We start from the raw sequence: 26,794 nt of genomic DNA, 5'->3' as shown, positions 1-26,794 counted from the left end.
ATCTCACCCAAGTTTCATAACTAAAACTATAAAAGTACTGAAAGAAAACATAAGAGAAAAAAAAAAGAAAACCTAAGGGGAAGTCTATATGATCTCGGATTGGACAAAGAGTTTTCAAAACACAAAAAAGAACAATCCATTTTTTAAAAATTGACAAACTGGACTTCATTAAAATTCAAAACTTTCACATTTCAAAAGATATCATTAAGAAAATGAAAAGACAAGCCACAGACTGGGAGAAAATATTAGCAAATGATACATCTGATAAAGGACTTATATCCAGAATATATAAAGATTTCTTGCAACTCACTATAAAGAAGACAACCCAATTTTTAAGACGGACAAAATATTTGAATAGACCTTTCCCCAAGGAAGATATACAAATGGCTAATAATCACATGTAAAGATGTTCAACATCATTAGTCATTGGGGAAAAGCAAATTAAAATCATATTGAGATACCTCTATATATCCTCTAGAATGGCTATAATAAAAAAGACAGTACCAAGTGGTGGCAAGGATGCAGAATGACTATAGCTCTTATCCATTAGTAGGGTGAATGCAAAATGCTACCACCAAATAGGAAGACAGTTCCACAGACTCTTATAGTTAGACACACACTTAAAATATGACACGGCAATTCTACTTATTTACTGAAAAGAAAACCTATATCACACAAAGACTTATAAATGTTCATAGGAGCTTTATAAAAACCAAAAAGTGGAAACAACCCACATGTCCATCAACAAGTGAATGGATGAACACAATGTGGCATATCCATCCAATGGAATACTATTTGGCAATTAAAAAGAACAAGCTACCGATATGCTACAACATGGATGAACTTTGAAAACATGATGCTACATGAAAGAAGCCAGACACAAAAGGCCACATATTATATGATTCCATTTATTGAATTCTATTTATTGAATGTCCCTTATTGCATTGTTCCATTTGTCCAGGATAAGCAAACCCATAGAGACAGAAAGTCTCTAGGGACTTAGAGGGAGCAGAGTGAAGCTAAGAAAGATGAGGATTAGGCTGAGGCAGGCAAGGCTGAGTACAGCAAGCACAAGGGGCAAATTCAGTATTTAAAATTCTGATATTTGTTCATCATGGCTTTTTTGAATTAATCTTGATTTTCTTAAAAATATTGCACTGAAATGTTATTTATCTTGATTAATGAGATTTTGGTACCCCTCTAAATTTTGTGCATGGGGTAAATGCCTCACTGGTCTTACTCTCGCCTTGGCCCTGTCAGGATTAAGCACAAATGAGCATGAAGGAACTTTTCAGGGTGAGGGAAATGTTCCAAAACTGGATTGTGGCGATGGCTGCACAACTCTTAAGTTGACTAAACTCATTCATTGTACACTTACATTGGTGAATTTGATGAAATGCAAATTTTATCTCAGCGAAGCTATTGAAAATATTGAATGTGAATGTCCTGGACCTCGCCCACTTATTTTAGTGGTAATTCACCTAAACAGAAACAGTGTTGAATTCATAATCATAAAATATTGTAAGCAAATGTGGTATCTTTAAAATCGGTGGGGGGGGGAATTATTTATTTATTTTTAAATTATATTATTATTTATTTTTCTGAAATAAAAAGTTATACTTTTGGCAAAATTGAACATTAATCCAAATACTGACTAGAGTCCATTATACAAACATATGGGGATTTTCATTTAGAATATAAGGACTCAGAAGGTCACCTACTATGGTTTTACAGCATACTTCATTTTAAGATTATCCACCTGGAGCACAAAACATTTCAAATGAAGATTTGCAGCATAACTCATGGGTAACCATCTTCAAATTTCTAATGTAACGTGTATGGGGCAAGCTTCTTTTGTCTAAGTCATACCTTTTGCCACTCTCAATCTGCTTGGTCAGATACTCCAAATGATTTCACTCCCTGTTCCTTTTGTGCTTATAATGTGTATCATTTTGTGATACCATCTGGGAGTTCATTTATTTTGCTAGTTTCTTTCTTTTCTTATTTTTTTAAAACGTTCACTTAGAGACGAGGGTTCTGAACAATCCTTAATTGAGTGATTTTTAACATGGCTGATAATCTGTGTTGAGGCAATGCTAAAGAGTCATTAAGGCTAGAGATTTTATCGGTTTCTGTAAGTGAATTTTCAAAACTAAATTTGTGATATCCCCACCGGAGTGCTACATACTACTCTGTATACTCAAACAGGACTCTTCAAAAGCTATCTGTTTTTAGAAGTATTTATGCATATTGCTTCATTAAGTACTAACTTAAAGATGATGACCTGAAAGTGACAAGCTGGATAGATTTTTTTTTTTGTAGCAGAATTTAACCTTTTTTGTTTCCCAGGATACATATATCATTACACTGCACTAGATACTGTCATATAGAGCAATGGCTTTCAAACTTTTTGACCATGTCCCTCAGTACGAAATACATTTTCCATCATGAGTCGGTGTGTGTGTGTATGTATGTATATGTATATGTATATATATATATATATATATATATATATATATATATATATATATATATATAAGCATCACCAAAAATTACCCTTACAGCATGCCATGCTGTTTTAAATGCTGGTTGCAACTCAACCCAGCAGTGGGACCCACAGGCTATGGAATAACACAGGTCTAGAGTAACAAATATTCTCCCTTTTGTGCTTTTGAGTAATAAATTATTACTCTGTATATTTTCTACCAAATGGATGATCCCTCTTTCAATATTGTCTTTTGTGTCCTTCAAAGGAAATTATATCTTTAAGCCTTTTGATAAAATTTTATACATTGTAGCATACGTATTTCTCCTTGTCTTGAGAGCTCTATTGGTTATATATTTGTGCTCAATTGTATAACAGTAATTCCACTGAAATGTGCTTTTCTACTAACAGATTTCGAAATTCCTGATAGTGACATAGTTGCGCTCTAAGATTCATGGTTGCCTTGACAGCAAATGCCAGTGTTATACTTTATTTCTGTTTAATGGCCACACTTAGAAAGCAGACTCTCCAGAAAGCGCCGAATGTGAACATGCATTGTACACTCTTGACTTTTCCCAAAATTGAAGCAATTCAAGAAATTATAAGAGACCACATTTTAAAGTAGAACTATCAACTATCAGAGCAGGAGGAGATGTCAGATAAATTAACCCAACTGCTTCTGTGTCCTGAGGACAGAGGGGAAACAGCCTTCACTGAGCTCCCACCGCGTATGGGCACTTTTCCTCCATTATCCTGTGGATTTTAATCCTCCAAACACTGCCGCCATGTGCTTGGTTTTAAGTTGAAGAAGGTGGCGCTCGGGGTAAATAATTGGCCCAGTCACACAGCTAATGGCAGAGCCAGTATTCAAACCTAACTCCAACTCCACACCCTATGCTATTCCACTTCATGCTGCTTTTTTCACAACAGAGACAGAAGAACCCTATGCAGAGAGATACTGTGGTGGAGGTCAGGGTCAAGGGGTTTTAAGAGCCAGCAGTGTAACTGTTCCCACTACCACACACTGCCTCCCACTCCCGACCTGAAGGTGCATTTGCTTGTTCCATTCTTTTCCTCATGTGCGTGCCCAGGACTATTTTCCAGTCTCCCGACCTCCGATGAAACTCTGCCGGCGCCCGGGCTGTTAAAGAAAGTTTTAGGCAGTGAGCGCTTAAAATGCTGCCGGGTGTGTGTCCACTCAGAGTAAAAGAGTGGGAAATCAGCAGTGAGACAGCATGAGGAGCACCGAGCGTCATTGTATTTCCATCAAATAAAGGTATTGTCAGGGGCTTAGAAGCTTAAAGAGCCCGTGTCAATATTAGGTTTGATATTTTCAACTACTCCAGTTGTTCGGAGTGAACAATTCAGCTAGAGGCTGAATTGCCTTTAGAGAGGCTAATCAAGGTGATCAGCTGAGGTTATATCCATATACAAACTGATTTGTTTGGGGCAGTCGGGAGAAGAAATTATGAGGAGATTCCACTCAACCCTCTTGCCCCGGAGGGGGTTGGGGAGATCGGCAGTGGGTGTAGCCAGATGGAGGTAGCACGTAGGGGTTAAGTACGCGGGTGCGGGATTTAGTCTCACTGGATTCGCAATCTGCTTAGGAGTTGTGTAACTCGGGGCACGTTACTAAATCTGGCTAAGCCTCAGTTCCTCATCCGTAAAGTGTAAAGCATAGTACCTGGCATACGTACAGTAAGTTCTCGGTAAAGGGTAGCCATCCTCCTTATTAAACTGGCTGCTCTTCACCACCCTAATTTCACAAATATTAACAGTTAATATTTTACTTGCATGTGAGTCCCTAAAACTCCTTGGGAATACAGTTGAAATTGTAGGCAGTGCCACACAGCTGATTCCTGATGAGAAATAACCAACAACTTGCCTTCTTGAATCCATATAGTACCCTCCTTAAGGATTACACCTCGTACAAATGTTTTGATTGTATATTCTATAATGATTTACTGATACTGACAGAACGTTACAATTTTTTAAATCTGTCATTTATTTCCTTTGTAAAACTTGGATAGAACCTTGCTGAGCAGTCCAAAGTCCGAGTCCTTCCAGACAAATGCTCCCCCTGCTGACTCTCTTCGAAGCTGCAGGGCCATCTGAGGGCTAACTAAGTTGAAAATGGGAGGATTGGGGGAATTCTAGCCGAGAAACTGGAGGGGACACGCTAACTTGAATCTGATTACTGTGTGCATATTGTTCCAAAGGCATTACTCTTCTCTAATTCTGCAAATTATCAGAGACTTGAGAGGAGCAGGCAGGGCATCTATCCAGGTTAGTTGACATACAGATCCTTTTGTCAAACGGAAAATACAAGCCAAATAATAAAAGACACGAAGGGTATGAAATGAATGGGACCAAAGACTACAGGATTTGGGAGCTCCATTTTAAACAATAGCCTTTCCTTTGCTGATGTCTGACCAGAGTCTCATCCTACTGCAAATTCTCTTCAAAGTAGTAGTGATGTGGGGATCAATTAATGATGTAATAGCAGAATTTTTATTGCAACCATTTTATGACTTTTCTGGCTGAAAGCCATAGTTCTCAGTCTTCGGGAGATGGTTTCTTATTCCCATCAGAAAATACTATACGAGCCAAAGATTGATTCTGCACATTTTTTAAAAATCTGTCATAGAATCGGCATTGAATAGAGTGTAGAAAAGACACATACTTTGGAAGAAAGAATGGGGTGAGAGAGTGTGATGAAGAGTTTGTGCACAAGAGAAGTGGTCACAGTTTCAGCTCTTGATTTTGCAAAGCTAGTAAAGTGCAGATTTCAAAATTTACTTACAGGCTGAAGGTTATAGCACATAGCTCACTTTTATTATTATTCCCAAGGTCATAAAATACATTTTATTATTAACTCGGAAACTCTACTTCCGTATGATTACAGATAACAAGAGCGTTGTATATTATTTTGCGGTGTTTTTATGTCGTTTTTCTCTTGTTGCTAATCTACTTTCATTCACTTCCTCTTACATTTCTTCAAAAGGTACGATATGCTCCTTATAATGCATTTTTATAAATACTAAATGTGCAGCATTTTATAGCCATTTCATTATGCCAACCTCAAAATCTGTCTTGTGCAACAAAACTATTTGAAATGAATGTTAAACATTTTGAAGCTGCATTAATGGAGGGGAAGAAACTGGAAAATGACAGGTCTTTTTAACTCAACTATAAAGTCTTGTCTTGTTTTAATAGATCCTTTTAAAAATGTCATGGGGCTGACCCATCAGTCACTTTTTATATAGCCTCTGTGTGAAATGTGGGTTATTAAATGGCTCTAGTTTCATTAATGAGAAAAGGGAAATGTAAAAATTCTTACAGAGCTTCTTCCCTGTGAGTTCCACTGTACCTTTTCTCAGTGAAAGGATTTAGGCATTCATGCCATAAAGGAAAGAAAGCGGTAGAAATTCCACCAAGACTCTTGTCAAAGCTACTGCTGCCTTGAGGGGAGAATGTTGAATGCAAGCTTGTGCATTTCACACGGATTCCAAGGAAGCTCCTTTTCCATCTCTGCTGAGGCTTGTGGATACTATTATACCATTTCTATGTGAATATTCACCAAAATTCTCCATGCACATAGGAATATCATCATATTAACCACACAGTTGCCCGAGTCAATAGCCATGTATACAAGAGGCCACAAAAATGACCATTTTGCATTTAGGTTTATTTTCAGTCATGTCAACAGCCAATCTCAGCTAAGTCCTACAGATCAACCACATGATTATCTGGGTCACCTATTATGGTGGCCAAATAACCAGATTAGCATGGGCAGGCTTGATTTTAGATCATACAGACGCAGTCCATTAGCCTTGATAGAATGGCACAAGTGCAATTTCCATAAATTACTTTATTTTTCTCCCCATTTCAAGTAGACAATGCATAAACTGCCATTGGTATTCGCAGCAGCTTAATACACCCCTTTCTATACCAAACCATGATTCTGGAAATACTCCAAAATCAGTTCTCCTCTTGGTCTCAGGAAAACCCCATCATTCCAAATAAGGATAGCTTTCCCAGTTCCATTCCAAATGAACAACAGATAATAAACAATAATTATCCAAACATGTTTGCTTTTCCTACAACTATAATTCTCAGTTATTGTCAGAAAATTGCATCTTCTGTAATGTATACACCATTCTGGATTTTCTTAGACAAACTATGACTGTTTTATAGCACCAAAATGTGGGTATTTCTTTCCTATTTTCTAAGTATAGGTTATTTATTTCCTATTTCTCCTCTCCATGCCTCAGTTTCTTTATCTGTAAAATGCCTCTGTTTTCTAATCTGCAAAAATAGTACCTAACCATAGAGAGGAAGGATTGAAAGAGTTGACCCATGTGAACCCAAAGCAATCAGAACAGTCTGGAAGGGCTCAGTAAGGGTTAGCTATTATTGTTATCATTTTTATAACCCTATTACTACAGATGCTACTTTGAAATATTAATCTTTTATGTGGTAAAATTATTGCCAGAGTCAGATCAGTCGAGGATAAATTAAATATATATGGCAACAATGAAGAAAGACTATAAAGGTCTAAATTCCTAACTGAAATATCCTGTAAACGTTTAGCATTTGGACACATTCTTTCTGTCTCATCCCAATGTTTTTACCTCTTCTGATTAAGAGGGACATGTTCCCAGAGGAGATACTGAGAGAATATAACAGTTAGAGAAATCCATTGCAAAGCAGATTTTCACATCTGAAAGGCAAAAAGTGTGTTCAAAAATAAAGAAGGAAGGGTGGTTTTAAGCATCCAGGAACCAATAGGAATGACAGACTTCAAAAAATCAAGTAGCTTTGTTTTAGTTCATCAATAAAGAACACCATTTATCAAAACACCTGCCAAAACTATTTGACCAGAATGTAAAGTCAAAAACAACTGAATTTTCCAGAGGCTAATAAAAGTTTATCTTGGGACACGGGAATTTAAATTTGCTTCGAAGTGGTCAAATGCCAGTACAAACAGAGACGAGCTTGATTTGCCGGCTTTCAGCCCAGAACTGCCCTCTTTCCCACAGAGCCTGGGGATGTGCCAGGCTCCTGCGCCGATTCTTCCCTTCATGACAGAGTGGGTTCTTTTCCTGCGAGCTTTTCTGGGCATGGGAGAGCAGAGCCTAATCAGGATGGAGCTCTGCCATGGAGAGAACTAGCCTAGAGAGAATGTGGCGATGTTTTATAAAACCTAAGGACCAGATTTTCATTTCTGCAGCCAGAGCCAGCCTTCAGCAACACTGTGAAGGAGACGAAGCTGCCTCTGAACGAGCCGAGCCGCATCCCATCCCTGAGCATCCGGGGCCCTCCCTGGCCCCTGGCTCCCCACAGACCCTCTCCCTGGGCAGCATTCACGTACAGGACCGTTGCTCCCAATCCCGGCTGCACCAGCGCTTTATACATATGCTACTGCTTCGGCCTAACCCCGGCCCCGGAGGGTCTGATTCAGTTGGTCTGGGGTGGAGCCCAGGCATTTTTGTGTGTGTTTTGTTTTCTTTCATCTCAAGCTTCCCAGATGATATTGATGTGCAGGCGGAGTCGAGAATCATTGAGGTAGGAGAACAATATTCCTCAGCTTGGTCTGCAGACCACTGCAATCACCAGGGATGCGTCCGAAGCTCAAGTTCTTGAGCACTCAGATATATCCGAGTCTGCGTGTTCACAAACACCCCACGGAGTGCCAAAGGCGTGGCTACCTTTAAAGAACCAAATGTTCCCCTGTGATAACTCACCCGTCTTCTGTCCCATTCTCTACTAATTGGATTGGCTCATCCAAGATCATGTGATAATAGGTTCTATTGAAGTTACTGGTTAACATTTTGACCAAGTCTTCTAAAGAAAACGCAGAGGGTGATTCCAATCCGAAGAATTTCTATGGCAGGCTGGTGAGGATGGTTTTGTTTGGTTATTGGGGGTGGGGGGAGGTAGGGGTGGAAACAAACCTTTTAGTGCCTGGCAAATTCTATTATACAGGTAGTTCCCTACTTCACTTGAGGCCTGTCCCGTGTGCTAAGGCTTAGTTTGTAAAAGGGGAGAGTTTTGATTCCTGGAGTTAAGCTCCTGAGCCCCACTAGCCATTTCTATTAAGATCCTAATAAATATTATCTCATGGCTCCTTGCCTCACGGGTGACCAACTCCACAAAATGGCAGTCTTTATTAAATTTACTAAACTCAGAGTGAAGAGTACCCCTTCACTGACCCATTTCTCTTCAAATATGTGAGGCTTTTTGACTCTGTGTTTCTCCCATGACATCAGCTTACATCAGTGGTTCTCAGCCTTGGCTGTACCCCGTAATCACCTGGTGAGCTTTAAAAAATGTATGTCTGGGTGCCACTTCCCAGGCTCTGATTTAACTGGTGTTGGGTAGGCCTGAGCATGAGATTTTTTTTTTTTTTTTTAATGAAGATCCTAGGTGATCCTACCGTGCAGGCTGAGAACCCCTGGCCTTAAAGGAGGTGGGAGAGCTCACACGGGAAGAGAATCTGATAAGTACAGTTCTTACATGTAAGCAGGAGCTGGTAAAAAGATATCTTTCCTAGGATTTTAAAAAAAATCCTGCTTTACAAGCCATAAATGCCCAAAGAGCATTATCCATGTACCATCATCATCTGTCGTCATGACATGGGATGTTGTGAACTTGTTACTTTGGTTTGGTGTTTTAATTCCCTGACATCATCTATGTCAACTATCCTGAAACCACTTCTCTTTCCAGAAATAAAGATAAGGATTTTTTTAAACTGAAATCCGGCTCCTCTGGGTCTGGATTGGTCTTTGTTTTGTCTCGTAGGTCGCTTTCCGGGCGCATTGTCGGAGGGGTTTGGTGGTTCTTCACCCTGATCATCATTTCGTCCTATACTGCCAATCTCGCTGCTTTTCTGACTGTGGAGAGAATGGTCTCTCCCATAGAGAGTGCCGAAGACTTAGCTAAGCAGACGGAAATTGCGTATGGGACCCTGGACTCCGGTTCGACAAAAGAATTTTTCCGAGTAAGTGCTTTGCCATGAATTGGGCCGGCTGCTTTTTATTTTATCGTCTTCTCACAAAGGCAAATTCACAGGGCTTTTAAAGGAGGGTGGGGAAAGTGTGGGGATGTTATCAAAGCAGAGTGTCTTAAATACAGCACGGCTTGGTTGGTGACCCAATTCGTTGTTGTTGACAACTAAGACTTGTGTGCAGCATTACAAGGGGCATATTGAGAGCGCAAGTCTCGAACTCCCAGGTTTGAATCCCACCCCTGCCACACAGGGATTGTTTGTCCTTGGGCAAGTCATTTCACTTCTGTCAGCCTCCATCGCCTTGCTTGAGAAATGAGGGGACTGAACTAAATAATATGCGTTGTCCTTTCTAGCTTTTATGAAAGCATGATTTTATTATGTCTCAGCAGTTCACAGAAGGTAGGTACATGGCTCTGCCTAAGACTCTGAGGAGTGACAGACTATCAAATTGCATATTCTATTTTAGACAATGGTTTCCTATTGAAATGTTTTATGCTTGTTTCAAGGATTCAGATCCATGCTGATAATTCAATTTTCAGGGAGGCTGGTAATTGTTTAAATTTCTTGAGTACACTTATTCCACGCCCACCACCCCATCATCGGCCAGATCTTAGTGGGGAAACAGCAAGGTGTTCACGAGCAGAAGTTAGTAAAGCTGCATAAACACTGCCAAGAGGAAAGATGAAAGGAGATCGAAGCAGAAAATTATAGAAAGAAAATAGGATGGACAAGCCACTTTTACATAAACTATCAAGATCTTTGTTCTATACCAACTGAACTATAAGAAAGGCCACCAGCGGAGTGTTTAAGAACTCAAATGTTGCTTTAGTTGCCCCAAGCAGGGAAGTATGGTGATTAGAAAATAGCCCATTCTATACATTACCACTGCCGGCTACTGTCTTCAGTAAAACTGCTTATAGCAATGATCCAGAAGCCACTTATGTAGTAGGTAAAAGGGAAACACTTAGTCTCTCCAGCCAATAATCAAGTTATTGGATAGCGGGTCTAATTACTGACCTTTCCTCCAAGTCCAGGGTAAATAGATGTTGTTGTCAAAACCAGCTTATTTCAAGAAATCAGTAAGAAATAGATTTCTGCATGTATTATCATGAGATTTGTCCAATTGCTTCCTGGGAAACCAGGAGTACCTTTCTTAAAATTATAGCAATTAGCTAAAAACTGTTTTCATTCCCTAAAAAAGAAAGCATTAGTTCTGGGACGCTTTCAAGAATTCTCAATGGCTCTGGATATCCCTTTATCACTTCTACCACTGTTTACCAAGCAGATCAAAATCCCCAACCAGGGAGAGGGGCCCAGTATTGGAACCACCAATGAAGACCTTTTGGAACTAAGCTGGCCTTGACCCTCACCACTATGGCAGTCCCAGAAACTTATCTCGGAATAATCCCCTGCCTGCATGAAATCATTTGCATGTTTCAGGGCAGCAAGCCAGGGATTTCCATCTGCTGAGTAGTCAGCATATAATCAGCTCCATGGCAAGCTGGTTTGGTATCAACCTTCAACAGCATCCCAATCGGCATCAAGTTGCTGTATGAGGTAATTGATCACTTAGGCTATCAAGACACCAGACTTGGGCCCTCTGATAAGAGATACGTGTTCCATTGGAAAGCATTTTACCTTCAAAAATGATTAGAAATTAGGAAGGTGTGCTTTAAATGGTAATCGATAGATGGCATCAATTCCCGTTAAGCTTTCAAAGGCCATTCATCCATACTGCCAGCAAAAGACCTCTCTGGGAAGATTGATTAGCATTAAGACTGGAAAGCGTGACCAAATAGTCATTGTCCCCATACCCAGACCCCACCCCCGCCCATGCATTTTGTGTCTTTCTCAAAAACCAGGAAAGTGTCTGCTAATCCATTCAATGATGGTTTCATTAAAAAGCATCATATTACCAGAGCCAATTTTAATCAACATCCAATTCTGAACATAGCTATTGCCACATTCTAATTGGTTTGCTGTTTCTAATGTTCACCAATTCCTAGTGACCTTTACAGCCAATGAGTAATTCGTATGGAAATGGAGTTGTTATGAAAATCTGATTAGAGAGGGGGCTGGATATTTCTAGGTATAAGAAAATGCAAATCATTTTCTAATTCTCACGCACCACTTTTCTTTTTCCCCAAACGGTCGCTGGTGACAGCATTAGGATTCTGTGGGGAAGTTCTTTCAGGCAGCACACAAAGGTTGATGATCTAAGAGTGAAACTGAGCAATCTAGAAAAATCAACTTTTTTAGCCTGCTTGTATTGAAAATGTCACGTAGACCTAACAAAGGGTAAGGTTGGTATTCATATAATCGGGGTGGGGTGCCAACGGAAGCCATCTGTCCTCTCCATGTTCTCCACTCCACCCTCCTTGAACCACATTGATCAGAGAAGACAGCCAGCCAGAACACATCATCTCTCACTCAGGGACTTCACTGAACTAGCTTGTCACCACCCTCCCCCACCCCCCAATGATCTCAAGGCAGTTTTAAGAATAGTTACTCCACCATGCTAAGAAAAAAGTGAGGCCCTCCAATGGCATGCCTTCTGAACTTTAGAGAATAAAACGAGATCACATGCAACATTTACAAACATAACATGAGCTCATTTCTTCCCATTTTCCTGCATACTAAAACCTCAGGGACCAAATGGTAATACCATAAAACAGCCTGGGGCCAGCCCTCTAGTTCTTCCACTAAGAGAAAGAAATAAATAAAATACAATTCCTTTCTAATTGCCCTGCAGACATTTTTACTCCTCCTGGATAAGGCTGCCATTAAAATGATGGTATTTTAAAATGATTCCTTTGTGTCTCTCATTTTCCAGCTATCCTTAGCTGTTATCTGACAATCAATCACTTAAAGTCACGGGCACAGAGAGGCCTGTTCCATCAGGAAAGGTTGGGGGGGTGGACTGAGCAAAATGCATGCAGCTGGAAGAGACTTCTGAAATATTACCGTCAGCCCTCTTGGCTTACAAACTGATTTCCTTAGACAGCAGCTCCAAAACGAAATGTCCCAACCACAGTGGAAGTACCCATGCTAACAAGCCAGTTGACAGCTTTATTGTCATTGCCCAGAGAAATGCCGCTATGATTTCGAAAGCTGCGCCGAAATGATCATTCTCCACTAGGTTTTGGAAATTTAACCTGATACAGACTCATGTTAAAAAAATAGCACTGGGAGAAAAAGCAATTCCAACATTCTCTCTGCCTTCAGACCCCTAGCAATATAATGAGATGACTATGATGCTTGATTTCTTTTCCAGAGACTTGGCCGAATCCCCACTGAAGGTAGTTCAGGGGATTAAAGGAGGTGTTTTTTTTTTTTTAATGAAATGTTTAATATGAATTTGAACCCCTTTAAGAAATTAAACATAAAAGGAGAGGAGTGGAAAGAGAGTGAGTTGCTCTAGGGCCCTGGGCAGGACAGAGGAATTGAACTTCATCTGGAGACCACCGTCTTCTGACTTGCAGACGTTGTACGCCCCGTGTAGCACAACTGAATTACTCACGGAAATTGTTTTGTTTGAACACAGGACTCTTTGACTAATTGTCATTGGTCATTTAATTTTTTTTTAATTCAGGCTGTAAATGAAGAGCCCTCCAAACTGATTTGAAAAACAGTCCCTACTAATAGTATTTAGATCCTGCTTACACATTCAGAATCTCTCTCTCTCCCCCAGCCTCTCACACACATACACACACACACACACACACACACACACACACACAAGAATTTTCAATTGGAGTCCACATGTCAGCATTTCTCAGCCACCTATTATAGGGCTTTTGAAGTATATGGGGAAAGGGGAAAAGTCTCCCCACAGATGCGCCTCTGCTGAGTATGTTGACCTTTTGACATGGTCAAGAAAACTAACCGTGAATCTTTATGCTTTGTTACAACTGAGCTATGCACACAACAGACCTCCCTAACCCCATAACCCAACCCCTAGCCTTAGGAAACATGTCAAAATATAAAATCCTTTTGTTAAAAATTTTCTCACCAAGTACTATGATGAATTTGCAATTTTGAAAGACAATATACTTGGACAACTGCAACCAGATTTAATTGGTTTGAAGACACATATGATGAGACCAAATGTTTGAGGACACAGCCAAACCACACACTAGGGACAACATAATAGCAACAACCAGAGATGAGTTGACATCGAAGGATGGCAGGTCAGAGACATCTGTGGTACATACCACTTGACAGTTTTTCAAAAAAAATTTGTCTTTTAATTTTGACATGGCTATTTGGATGCCACCTTATCAAAAACAGTCTTATTTTCCTATGTCGTACACAACAAGACTCCTAGACCTCAGAGGTCAAGACTGGAGGTAGAGGCACAGGCACAAGGAGAGGATGCTGAGGCCTGACCACATAGGCCTCTGGAAGAGGGAAAAGTACACCCAGACAGCTGTTGGCTTTTCCCAGCCCTCGGCAGCCAGGGATCTGTGGTTCTGTAGGTCTTCCTTGCATGCAAGTCTTGACCTGGGTGGAGAGGACACCTTCCAAGGGAGTGGAGGTTGGTTGACCTGACAACTGCCCACAACTGACAACACACCTAATATCTGTCTCCAAGAGAAAGGAGACAATGTAGCAATGAAGACAGGCTAATAATAATGCCCTAGATTCTACTATGTATTCTTCACTCTTTCAATAATAACTCTTTTTTTGAGTACACTCCATATACCAAGTTCCAGGCTAAGCTCTGAGGCTCCATCTCCGTACACAAAATTAAATTTCTGCCTGTCTTTGGCCAAATCACATGAAAACACCTAGACAGGGTTTTCCACCATATTTGGAGGTTATTTCAGGGGACAGACTGACCTGAAATATAGGCATGTCAGGAAACTAGATGATCACACCTCCAGGGCAGCTGACAGTGTTTAGTTTTATGTTGCTCCTTCCCCGCACCTGCCAATCTGTGGGTACACCCCATGGTGAATAACAGTAGGGTTAATGATTCTTCACAACCCCAACACGAAAGTCAGGTAGGTAATGAATAAAACAGAAATGGCCTCTACCCTCTGGAAGCTCACAATCCAGCAGGCTGTCAATTTGCAACACATATTCACATACATTACCACATTCGATGCCCTTGACAATCCTGCAATGCTACCAGAACAGGTATGATTGCCCCCTACCTCATGGAGGAAACACATGGGGCAAAATGGCTTTGTGGCTTGCCGAATGTCACTCAGCTCCACGGGGAAGAGCTAGAACTCTGAGTCCAGATTGGGTCCTCTGTCCATCCCATCTCACTGCCTTTCTGGCTTGAGTGTTCACAGAAACAGGGGGTGTTATGCATGAATCGAGCCTCTGGTGCAGCACATGCTAAGGCGTCTGTATTATCTCCTAGTTGATCTTTGTCTTTATATCCCTTGATGGATCAATTAGAAAAGAAAACCTATACACACTTTTAAATGACATTTTCCCATGCTCTGATAACCTCAAAAGGATCCAAGATAAGATGGCATAGAAAAGGAAGACATCCATAAAACTAGAGTGAATGCCACAAACACAGCAAACCGCCATTATTCACAGCTGATTATAGTTTCTGATATGCCAAGGGTTATGTTGTGGCTGGATAAAACTGGAAAGAAAAAGAGAGAGGATGAAAATGATTTCTGGTTCTACATCCACTCATGACTTTCTTGTTTTTCTTTGGGTAAGAAGCATTTGGTCTCAGTTTCCTCATCTATCAAGGGAATGTTCTCTGCTTTACCTTCCTTATAGGGTTAGTAAGAGGATAATATCACAGAAAGATCTCTAAAAGTAGGAAGGGTTCTGTAAGTCCCAGGAGACTTTTTTTAAAGATTTTACTTATTTATTTGAGAGAGAGAGAGCAGGAGGAGGAGCAGAGGGAGAGGGACAAGCAGACTCCAAGCTGAGTGCAGAACTTGACGCAGGGTTCAATCTCACAACCCTGAGATCATGACCTGAGCTGAAATCAAGAGTCCCATGCTCCACCGACTGAGCCACCCAGGCGCCCCAAATCCCAGGAGACTTCAGAGGAAGGGCCCAACACTAGAACAATTAAAGCGTAAAGACTCCCAACAAGGCTCTGTGGAGACACGAGGGAGGGGTATTTCCCAAGAAGAAAATAAGAGAAAATAAAATAATCTCTGCTGGCTCAGTGGAAGAGAGGTGGGTTTCTGCCTGGCTTTGGGAGGAGAGAGAAAGCTCATTTGTATCCTCCCCCCTCCCCATCCTCCTGATCCCATCCCTACCCCTGTTATAAAATACTACTCCTGACCTCATCTCTTAGTCCATTTTCAGCCATTCCTTTGTGGCCTGCAGATTCAACCACTTCACCATGCACGATTCAGAGCTGCCCTTGAAGACCACCTAGAACCTTCAGGTGCTTCCAAGGGGGCATGCAGGCCATCTGCCCAAAGTAACCAACCATATGGATTTCATTAGCATTTCTCTGTTAGTCCTCCCAGGTAACCTACTTGCTTATGAGAGCATTTCACAGCCTAGAAAGCCTAAGGGAGTCTTCCTTTTCTTTGAGGCTGCCAACTCTCTCAGACAATGCCAGAGTAATTAACACCACACAGGATCCCCAGATCTTGGGGAGAACTCTGAAACTCTCTTCCCTAGAGTAATTCACCTCAGGATCTCACTTTCTTTCCTTAGCTGACAAAATCAAATCCCCTCAGCGCTTCTAGTTGGAGGAATTGGGCCCATCTGTTCAATTAGACATTCCTTGAGTTCACCTGGCAAGCTGGCGCAGGTTAATTATTAAATTCTCCTTCATCACCATGCAGATGTCTAAAAACTTGACCATCAGAATCAAGTAAAATTTCAACTTCCTGAAACGCAGCTAACAAAAACATTCAACTAGAATGGTTGGTTGCACTCTACTTTTGTTTTTTTGTTTGTTTGTTTGTTTTAAGATTTTACCTATTTATTTCACAGAGAGACACACAGTGAGAGAGGGAACACAAGCAGAGGGAGCGGGAGAGGGAGAAGCAGGCTTCCCGCTGAGCAGGGAGCCCGATGCGGGACTCGATCCCAGGACTCTGGGATCATGACCTGAGCTGAAGGCAGACGCCCAACGATTACTGGGTGGCAGACTGAGCCACCCAGCCCCCCTGCACTCTAATTTTGAAAGGAAAAGGCAACTCACACAAACAAAACCTTGATACGATTTTTTTTCCAAAAAAACTACTAGGTGATGTCCTGCGGTCATATTCATCCCAGTCTTCAACATCTTCTACATTTTTAATCAGAGAGCAAATAAATATTGAGGGTCTATCATATCAAGTTAGGCACCAGGGGGACAGTAGTTATGTTTTTGCAAAATGGAGTTAGTCACCTGTGAAAATACACTTCTACCATAAATCCATCTTCTAAGAAGAAAGCAGTAAGACACAGTAAAGGCATGAAACACAGGGGCTTCTGGACTTGAAAATTTTTTTGAGGATTAACCCTATCCAAGTAATAATGCTGCAGTGAACATTGGTGTACAAAGAGCTCTTTGAATCCCTGTTTTCAGATCCTTTCGGTATATACCTAGGAGTGGAATTGTTGGATTGTATGACAATTCTTTGTTTCTCTGTTTTAACTTTTAAGGTCTATTTTGATACAAAAGATGAGGACATTTTCTGTTCTGTTTTCTTCCCATTGCTGCTCAAACAATCCTACTCTTCTCTTAGGCTATAAATGCCACTCTCCCAATAGGAAGAGGACGCTAGGGCAGAACTTTCGCTAGTATCACAAAGTTTCATCTTGATATAGGACTGCAGCTGAGGGGGAGGTATGTGTATGTATGTAAGTGTTGAAAAAAACCTAAAGTCCTGTCTATATCACGTATATGTATGGAGGGTCCCGGATATTTTAGCTACCAATTCCAGCTTGTAACAAAACTTTGAGGGAACATGCTTTCTCTTTCTGTGTTTGTGCTGCAATTCTGATGCCCCTGCAAGATTGCACCAGAATGCAGGTGATGGATGGTAGAATGAAACTCACCTTCTTTCTGTTCTAAATGGTTGAGAATGTTACCTGTCTGATGGAAGGACTTGGATAGTGATGATCTGTTGCATTTCTTTCCAGTTCTGATTGTGGGCATCTGTCTGTACATTATTCCCAAAACTGATCTCCTATGTGCACACTCCCTGGTGCCCTAATGAAGAGGTTCCTGAAGGTGGTTGAAGGTGCTTAGCTGCTATGCCTAAAGAAACCTGAATTCTGGAACTGAATCTTACTTCTCAGTTTTGTAAAAATTCTTGTGTGTTCACAGCCTGATTTATTTGACTCTCAATTTTATCTTCTTTGAGTCTCTGGTCTGGGTTACAGACTATTTCTTTTTTAAGATTTTATTTATTTATTTATTTATTTGAGAGAGAGAGAGAGAGAGCACACGTGCATGAGCAGGGGGAAGGGGGAACGGCAGAGAGAGAGGGAGAAGCAGGCTGGCCACTCAGCAGGGAGCCCGACACCCGGCTCCATCCCAGGATGCCAGGATCATGACCTGAGCCGAAGGCGGACACTTAACTGACTAGGCCACACAGGTACCCACAGACTATTTCTAGCATCATTCAGTAGCACTGATTTTCCAACCCACTGGGTAAAGAACCCTGTCCTAGACATTCTGGGAATGAATAGGAGATGCCATCCAGACCCCTGAGTCCAATATATAAACAATAGGGGAGTCAGATGAATTAATCAGAAAAGGTTTCTGGAGAAAGGGACATCTTCAAAATATTTGGAGAGAAAAGATTTTAAAGTAGAAAAAATTTAAAAATAGTTCAAGCGGTACGTGAGAATATATATGTGACAAAAAAAAAAAAAACCAACAACAAAAAAACAAGACCATGACTTTATATCATGTTAGATTATGGCTATTCTTGACTGAGGAACTGTTAGTTTTCTATAGGGTTCACACTAAGTTTGTTTGTACAAGATAGTGTATGTGTATATGTTTGGGGGAGGAAATTTAGGATGGAAAAAAAGTTTCCCAGGAAAAGTATTGCTTTGAAACAATAGCATCATGGTAGAAATCAATCTATAGACTGCCACGGGTAAATTGGAAATCATTGCTTGAGACCAGGGTGCTCTGAGCGATGTCTTATTTCTAATTTCATCATTCACATTTGGCATGTGAAGATGAGGTTCATTAAAAAGAGACTCTCCAAAGAATACTTTGCTTTCTTTTAAATGAGTTTGAAGAACCAGTGTTGAAAAGCAAAATCCATCGCTGCTTTGGCAAACAATATCAAATGAAAGATTTCATAACCAACACTTCATATTTAAAAATAACCCCACTATAATAGACATTATTTCAGCCAAAATGAGCAGTCCCTTTTCCTGAATGTGGTAGTATTAATGGGGTAATCATGAAGAGAATCATATTAAAGCCCCTTTGCACAGAGTTTTGAAGTTTGATTTCCAAATATTTGTATCCTGCCCCTTTCTTCCAAACAGACACACATACACATGTGTGCACATGTGCACACACTCACACACACACATACACACACCACCACCACCACCATCATTTGGGTAATCGTAATGAACAAATATCTGAAGTTTGTTATATGTGAAAGCAGCAGGGAGCAAACTACCCCACTGGCCAAAGCCTGAAGCACATTTTTGCTTTATTTTCTCGGCCTGGGGTTTCAGCCAATTGTATAAGCAAGAAGGTTGAGAATAGCATGGTCAGTGATTGAGGAGAAATATAAATATATTCAAGGAGGCTTGTATACATTCACGCAAAACAGATCCATAGAAAGTTGTCCAAGGTAAGAGACAGGTGCTTGGAGGACACCTTCAGAGTTTTAGAGTTGACATCAAGAGGACAACCATGCTTCCCATAGCTCCGTGTTGATCTTGTCTTAAAACACTCCTTGCTGGAATTGCCCAAAGAGCTGACCTACAGGGACTGGCCTACAGTTTTTTACAAGATTGTTTTTCACATCACAAGAATTGAGACTATTTAGCCTGAAGAAAATATGCAGCAGTAGAATATATTAGGATTGTCTTAAAAATATTTGAAGGGTAGACATTTCAAAGATGAATTGTACTTGTTTTGTGGGGCCCTAAGGGACAGAACAAAACTCTAAGGGTAGATATTACAGGGATAGAGATTTTTGGCTCATTGTAAGAAGAACATTCTCATAGAGCAATCCAAAAATAGAATGAGCTGTCTCCATAGATAGTGAGCTGTTCATCTTTGAAGGGATTCAAGAATAAGCTAATGGCCACTTGTCAGGGATGTTGAATAGGGGACTCAATAATCTGATGAATGACTGCACTAGAGCAATGTTTTCATATAAAATCATTTGGAGAGCTATTTTAAAACACAGATTATTGGGCTAATGCCTCCTCCCACCATGTTGATCCCATAGGTTCTATTGATCAGCATTTTTGAACTAGCACCCCAAGTGATACCAACACAGATGACTAAGAGCTGCTTTGAAGAACGTTTGATTGCATAACATAGAAGAGAATTTCTACTTTGATGATTTGGATTTGCTTTTTTTCCATTAATCCTACATGAAGGATACAGGGGGAAGGCTGGAGGCTGGGCCTATAAGGCAGAGAGAAGCCTGAGTAGAAGTAGCTAGGGCCTGTCTGGCAGGAAGAGGTATCTTGAGAGTGAACACAGCTGACTGGCTGAGTGCTAGCCTCCTCCTCCCAGTATTCCTGTCAGAGAGGGAAAGAAAGGAAAAATTTTCCTCTGATCAACAGGAACCAATGGGAGATGATTGTTTAAGGGACTGGAATCTGAGGCTTTAGGGTGCCCCAAGAGCAGACAGAAATCTATAGGGAAGCTCAAGCAATGGTATCTGGGGACTATGGACTATAGAAGTCCTAAAAGTGAGGAAGAAATGACACTACAGGGTAATAATGTCCAGAGGCCTCGGAATGTTTATATTTTCTCCTATGATCCCTATGACACCCTTCCTTTTCCATTGCTCATTTACTGCGTGGGTCTTGAGTGACCAGGACTGTTGTATTAGTGTCTTTGTGGACCCTTCAGCAAGCCCCTGATTCCAACTTCCCATCCTAGAGGATGGCTGGTGGCTAGGTCCAGGGCTTGGTTATCAGTGGAGATTTCAATCAGTATGACCTAGGTCAAAGCTGTGAGTAGAGGAATTTCCTAGGAAAAAACAGGACAGAAGTAGAAGATAGCTCTCTCCTACTTCCCTTTAACTGCCCCTCACCTCCCTTTCTCTTTCCTTCTCTTACCAGCTGGGTGTCACATGGTCGGGGCTGCCATATTAGCGATTTCATAGAGGCTTCAGAGAATCTCTTACCTCCAATGGCTCTACCTGGAAGAATTTCGGTGAACATCCCTAGATGCTAGTCAGCACAGAAAAACAAAACCAGTAGAACCTGGAAAGCAGCAGGGGCCCAAGAAATGTCATAAAGAGAAATAAAACAATGGGACAGAGGGTAGAGATTGCTCAGGAGCTTGAAATCTCCCACCAGCATGACAGAAGCTACCAGCCCTCCCTCCATCTCTTTCCCCGTGTAACCTGTGGGGTCTCAAGGGGTCAGGGCTGCTGTGTTGGGGTTCTTACAGAGGCTTCAGGCACTCCTAAGCTCCGAAATTCCCCAGGCCAGAGGACAGTAGATAGACAAACACAACAGCTGGCCTTCACTTGGGGAAGTTCAAGTATTAAAATATCATTGGAAACTATGGGCACGAGAAAGGGCCTTTTTAAAAATGAAAAGGGGCAGAATGAGAAATTACAACAAGAGCTTTGAACTCTTGGCTATTACCAAAGCTCTCGCCACTATCACATGACCTCTGGCCTCCCTCCCTCTGGGTCCTTTTGCGTCTTTTATGATGCGGAGGCTGTGCTGTGCTGTGTTAAGGGCTCCTCAGACGCTTCAGGGAGTCCAGAGGAACTTCGCTGGGTAGACATGAACCCGGTCACTGGGAAGAGCTCAGAATTAGGAGGACGTAAATACTATCAGGAAGAGGAGTGTATTTTTAAACTGGTCCAGAAAGGAAAGACGAGCCAGGAGCTGGGAAACACCTGTCCTTCAGCTGGACGCCTTTTCTTTTTTTTTTTTTCCTGCATATTTTTATTTAAATTCTAATTAGTTACCATACAGTGCAATATTGGTTTCAGGAGTAGAATTCAGTGATTCATCACTTTCATACAACACCCGGTGCTCATCACAAGTGCCCTCAATACCCATCCCCCATCTAGCCCATCCCCCACCCACCTCCTTCCAGCGACCCTGTTTGTTCTCTATCCTTAAGAGTCTCTTATGGTTTGTTTCCCGCTCTCTTTTTTTTTCCCCTTCCCTTATGTTCATCTCTTTTGTTTCTTAAATTCCACATTTGAGTGAAATCATGGTATTTGTCTTTCTCTGCCCGACTTATTTCGTGTAGCATAACAACCTCTAGGTCCATCCACGTTGTTGCAAATGGCAAGATTTCATTCTTTTGATGGCTGAGTAGTATTCCATTGTGTATATATACCACCTCTTCTTTATCCACTCATCAGTCAATGGACATCTGAGCTCTTTCCAGAGTTTGGCTATTGTTGATAATGCTGCTATAAACATCGGGGTGCATATGCCCCTTTGAATCAGTATTTTTGTATCCTTTAGGTAACTGCCTAGCAGTGCAATTGCTGGATCATAGTACTATTTTCAACTCTTTGAGGAACCTCTATACTGTTTCCCAGAGTGACTGCACCAGTTTGCATTCCCACCAATGGTGTAAGAGGGTTCCCCTTTCTCGGCATCCTCCCCAACACCTGTCGTTTCCTGTGTTGTTCATTGTAGCCATGCTGACAGGTGTGAGGTGGTATCTCATCGTGGTTTTGGTTTGTCTCAGAAGCACTTTTCTAATGTACCCCTCCCTGTTCCTTACCCCCCTCCCTTTTCCTATTTAACCTGCTGGGTCTGGGCATTGGGCCACATACACAATTGCATTTGTTTCTTACAGAGGCATTAGGGAGACCAGAGGTTCAACCTTTCCCACACAGGAGACCTGTGGAGTGGACAGCCCCAGGTACCCACATGGCAGGGTGAAGCCTCCCAAGAGTAAGAGCAGGTGACTGGTGAGGGGAATTTGAGCTGGACCCTCCTCCTGGTATCTCTACTAAGAAGGGTTCATGAGGGCTCATCTTTCTAGGAAAGAGGGGTATGGTGGATATTTGTAACCAGACCGAAGTGCTGGCTCTTTGGGCCTTCAAGAAAAGTGGAATGGCTGTGCTCTTTTCTTCCTCCCTCCCTTTTGCTAATTCTGCATCATCCCTGCCACTTCTGCGTGCTATGAGCATGAGGCAAACAGGGGTGTGATGCACCGGGGCAGTAGCAAGAGCGTTCTGATTCCCAAGCAGGAGAGAAATGCTTTCCGGCCCAGCGACCAGACTGCCCAGCCTTCATCCACACCATCGGTTAGGGGCCATTTGAACAGGTTTCCAGTCAGTGTGAGCTCTGGGCATTGCTCAGACTCATACAGGGTGAAGCCCGCGTGGGGAAATGTTAAGAAGGTAGTTGAGTATTCCCACCACAAATTATTTGCAATGCTGATGAATACTTAAGAGGGACCATGCCTTCTTTCTAACCTCCCATGGGGTGCCACCATCACCATCTCCCAAACAGAAGCATGGGTGCTGATTACGACAGAGACGAGACCACCACCCTCCCCCTCACTCAAGAGTAATTTCTCTCTTCTGTGGAGACCAGATGAGTTTTTGTCCACCTAGTGTCCAATCTTTTTCCCCTCTATTCCACTGGGACCCATACTGTTACCACGGATACCTCTTCTGGTGGCCAGTGGCACTTCAGGGATGCAGCACAGTATCCAGTGTATCAGGACCTCCCACCTCGAATTGCTTTGTGCTGGCGTTTTCGTCTTCCCCGGCAATTATGGGGATTGCCCTTCTGCCAGTCCAGAGATTAACAGGGGCTAGTTAAAACCATTTGTTATCTTGAAAGCTTCCCTTTTCTTCCCAAACCTTTGGCTACACAACACAGCCGGACTCTTCCTTAAGTAATCCTTATATCAGAAAATTCACAACTTATAAAAGCAATAAATACTAATTACTCACATTAGAAATATAGTCTTCCCTGGAAAATGGAGATCCCTTAGTGCATTTTGGTGTTTACAGATCATTAACTGCTTGTCAGAAAAACCTAAGAGGAGGGCTGTCAGAAATAAACATAAAACAGCCCATGCATCGAAAGAGGTAAAATTTGATTTTCAAAAATGAATCTAATTCATGGCACAGATTTTTCTAAGAATTCATCTGTTACATGATGGAAGGCATACTCTTATCTAGGCATAGCAGCACAAACCAGGGAAAGGCAAGTTTGAAGGTGCCGAAAACCTTACTTCCTGAAGTTGAGCCAATCTACATAGATACAGTTACAGCATTCCAGAAGTCTGGTAGCTAATCTTGGAGTCTCCCTTCTAAACATCGGTTATTTTTTCAATGCTTTGGATCCGTGTCTTCCCAACACTGTACTATATATTCAGCATGTCCCATGTTGCCAAGACTGAAATGATGAGAAACTTAAAAAGTTCTGCATTCCCTGATTTTGTATTTAAATTTGTAAACTTAATGTTGCATTAATGGCCTATTTTGCATATCTGTTTGATTGTACCATCTTAAAGATTCATTTAAACCTGGGGAGGACAGCATGACTCCTACCTGCTTCTCATTAATAACATACTTTTCGGTGAGTAGATAATGAATGACCTGGATAGAAATCAGTAGAAATGCAGATTGCCATTAGGTGTAGAAGCGGGGAGGGAGTCCATTTTTTTCTACCATACTGACAAACAATTTCAAGGCAGAAGGTATTGAAAGCAAGCCTCAAAGAGAGATGACTATCTAGGAGGGTTCTTAATTAAATATTCCCTTGTCTTTACATGCAGGAAAGGCATCCTAATGGAAAAGGCATCCTAATGGAAATTAAAATTTGCAAGTGACTGAAAAAAATCTTGGGTTAAGAGAAACAAGCTCTCTAATTCTGAGAAAGAAAACCAGATAACAGTGACAGATTATCCTAATGGGCTCTGAAAACCATACGGGTCTGCATAAACAGTCTTTAATTTGTTGAGTTCACTACTGTTAGTGGCACACTGGTGGGGATGGAGGGTGGGAGGTAGTGAGCGGTAAGCATTTCGGCTGATAAAGGTCGGCCATTGGTTGATCAGAGTTGGAATAGAAGGCAAGCGGGAGAATCCTAGAGGAAAACACATAACTTTTTTTTTAAAGTATTATTGGCCTACTCCACTTTTCTGAAATAGCACCAGAAAATAATGGTCTTGCTTGAGACATATAGAGAGCCTGTTTTTCAAGTTACTGTATTTCTTTGGTAATAAGGTGCTGGCACCAAAATGGGGACTTAAGGAGAATGAATTTCGAAACAACAACTCCTAATAAATTATCCCACAGGCCACAGGTTTCACAGGTACTAGAAAATATACGAAATTTGGAAATGCAACCAAGACTTTCAGGTTCCCTTTACTCTTCCAAATCCTTTAGGATTCAACATGGCTTCCTTCTGCAGTTTGACTGTTGATCCTTACTGAATAGAGGTGATAACTGTTATCTATCAGAACTCAAGTCAAATGAAATAATGGTTTGATTGGATTTACTCTGGAGAGCTTTCGTACTTTGGTTTTGTTTCTGTTCAGTAGTTGCGGTAAATACAACAGGCCTGAATATGAAACAACCTAGTTTTCTAGATGACTCTTAAAAACAAGAACAATTTTGCTTCAGCTCATGAATCTGTTTCTATTTATAATGGGGTTTGATTTGCAAATTTGTGATTTGGCAGCATTCGTTTCAGTGTGGGACTTTTTTTTTTTTTTTAAAGATTTTATTTATTTGAGAGAGAGAACACTAGCAGAGGGAGGGGCAGAGGGAGAAACAGACTCCGCACTGAGCAAAGAGCCCGATGTGGGGCTTGATGCAGGACTCAATCCCAGGACCCTAAGATCATGACCTGAGCTGAAGTCAGACGGTTAACTGACTGAGCCACCCAGGCACCCCTCAGTGTGGAACTTTTGGTAGGGCTTGTTTCAATATCACGGTCACCGTATGACAGTAACCAAGCCCAATGGCCTTAACATTCAACCCGTCTAATTCCCCCAGTCTTACCTCCATATGAAATGCTGGTCCCATACTCCCTTTGGTGACTCAGAAAAGGCAAATTTACAGCCTTTTTATTAAGTGACCTTAATGTGATTGTAACACAGTTTGAAAATGCTAGGCAAAGGCCTTTGGAATGAGTACTTGACAAAGTTATTTGGAATTTTTAGTGGAAAGCATCTCTGGAGATTCTACTACTTTCAATTTTGATTATACTCAATCCTTCAACCCGTCTATCAGAGCTGATACAGGGAAGTAGTAGTTTTTAAAAACGGGGGGAAATTGTGAATGTTGCCGCCTGCCTGCCCACCTCTGTTGGAATTCTTCTCTTAGAAAGGAGACTCAGAGAGAGGGCATCCAAACAACTTAATGTAGCAACTCACAGAGCCAGAAAGACAAAATCAGGCCAGGTGGGAACTTAGGGAGCATACTCTATTTTTCTTGGCGCAAATATTCCCTTGTATAACGCTCTGCTCTTTCGAAGGATGGTATAGTTCTCAGACAGCAGTAACGAGAATATTCTTTCATGGCATACCTAGACCCAGGAGTTCATTTATTTTCAATTTTATACTAATAGAATAAATTTAAACGAAATAGTTCCTGTGTATGCCCAAGGGATTTTTGCCCATGCAAATAATACAGCTTACCTTTCTCTAGAGTGGGCTTTCATAACACAGGCTGGGTAAGCTATCCAGAGCCACAGATCAGACCTGAATGGAGCAGGAGTTATGGCTCCTCCTCCCCCCCCCCCTCAACCTAGGGTATAATCAATCCCTTCGACTGGGGCAGACAGGACTTTGATACGGCCGTCACTTCCACCATCAGAGCAAACACGAAAAATATTGTGAAGAAGACAAAGCCGTTCTTGGTGCCCTTTTGCTACCTTTTAGTCCCTCGGCCTTCTGCTTCCCTTAAGCTGTAGACCTGCACTATCCAATGTGGTACCCACTAACCTCATGTGACTAATTAAATTTAAACAAAATTAAAATCAAGAATTCAGTTGCTCGTGGCACTAGCCACATTTCAAGTGGCCAACAGGCATGTGTGGCTAGAAGCTACCATGTTGGACAGCACAGATATAGAACATTTCAGAAAGTTCTATTGGACTGTGCTTCTGTTCGTTCCTTTGGCTCCTTGATTGTAACGACCACATCTCTGTGCCCTATATCATTCTACCACAGTGCCTGATACAACTATTGAAAG

The 26,794-nt window shown here is 41.5% G+C and overlaps 1 protein-coding gene across 8 annotated transcripts in view; it reads left to right on the top strand.

The window, feature by feature from the left end:
* GRIA3 (glutamate ionotropic receptor AMPA type subunit 3) overlaps positions 1–26,794 on the top strand; it is a 275,987-nt gene that overhangs the window by 209,437 nt on the left and 39,756 nt on the right. For all 8 annotated transcript variants that reach the window (XR_004297784.1, XR_004297785.1, XM_032391369.1 and 5 more), the window contains one exon: positions 9,290–9,488. Coding sequence is in view for 6 of the 8 variants with exons in the window: in XM_032391369.1 (XP_032247260.1) it covers positions 9,290–9,488 (199 nt within the window). In the remaining 2 variants the exon portion in view is untranslated. The remainder of the gene's footprint in view (positions 1–9,289; positions 9,489–26,794) is intronic.

The sequence above is a fragment of the Phoca vitulina genome, unplaced genomic scaffold (genome assembly GCF_004348235.1).
Source record: "Phoca vitulina isolate PV1807 unplaced genomic scaffold, GSC_HSeal_1.0 scaffold62, whole genome shotgun sequence".
In the NCBI taxonomy this organism is placed as follows: domain Eukaryota; kingdom Metazoa; phylum Chordata; class Mammalia; order Carnivora; family Phocidae; genus Phoca; species Phoca vitulina.
Note: the sequence above shows the minus strand (reverse complement) of the source record. Positions and strands in the feature narration are given on the sequence as shown.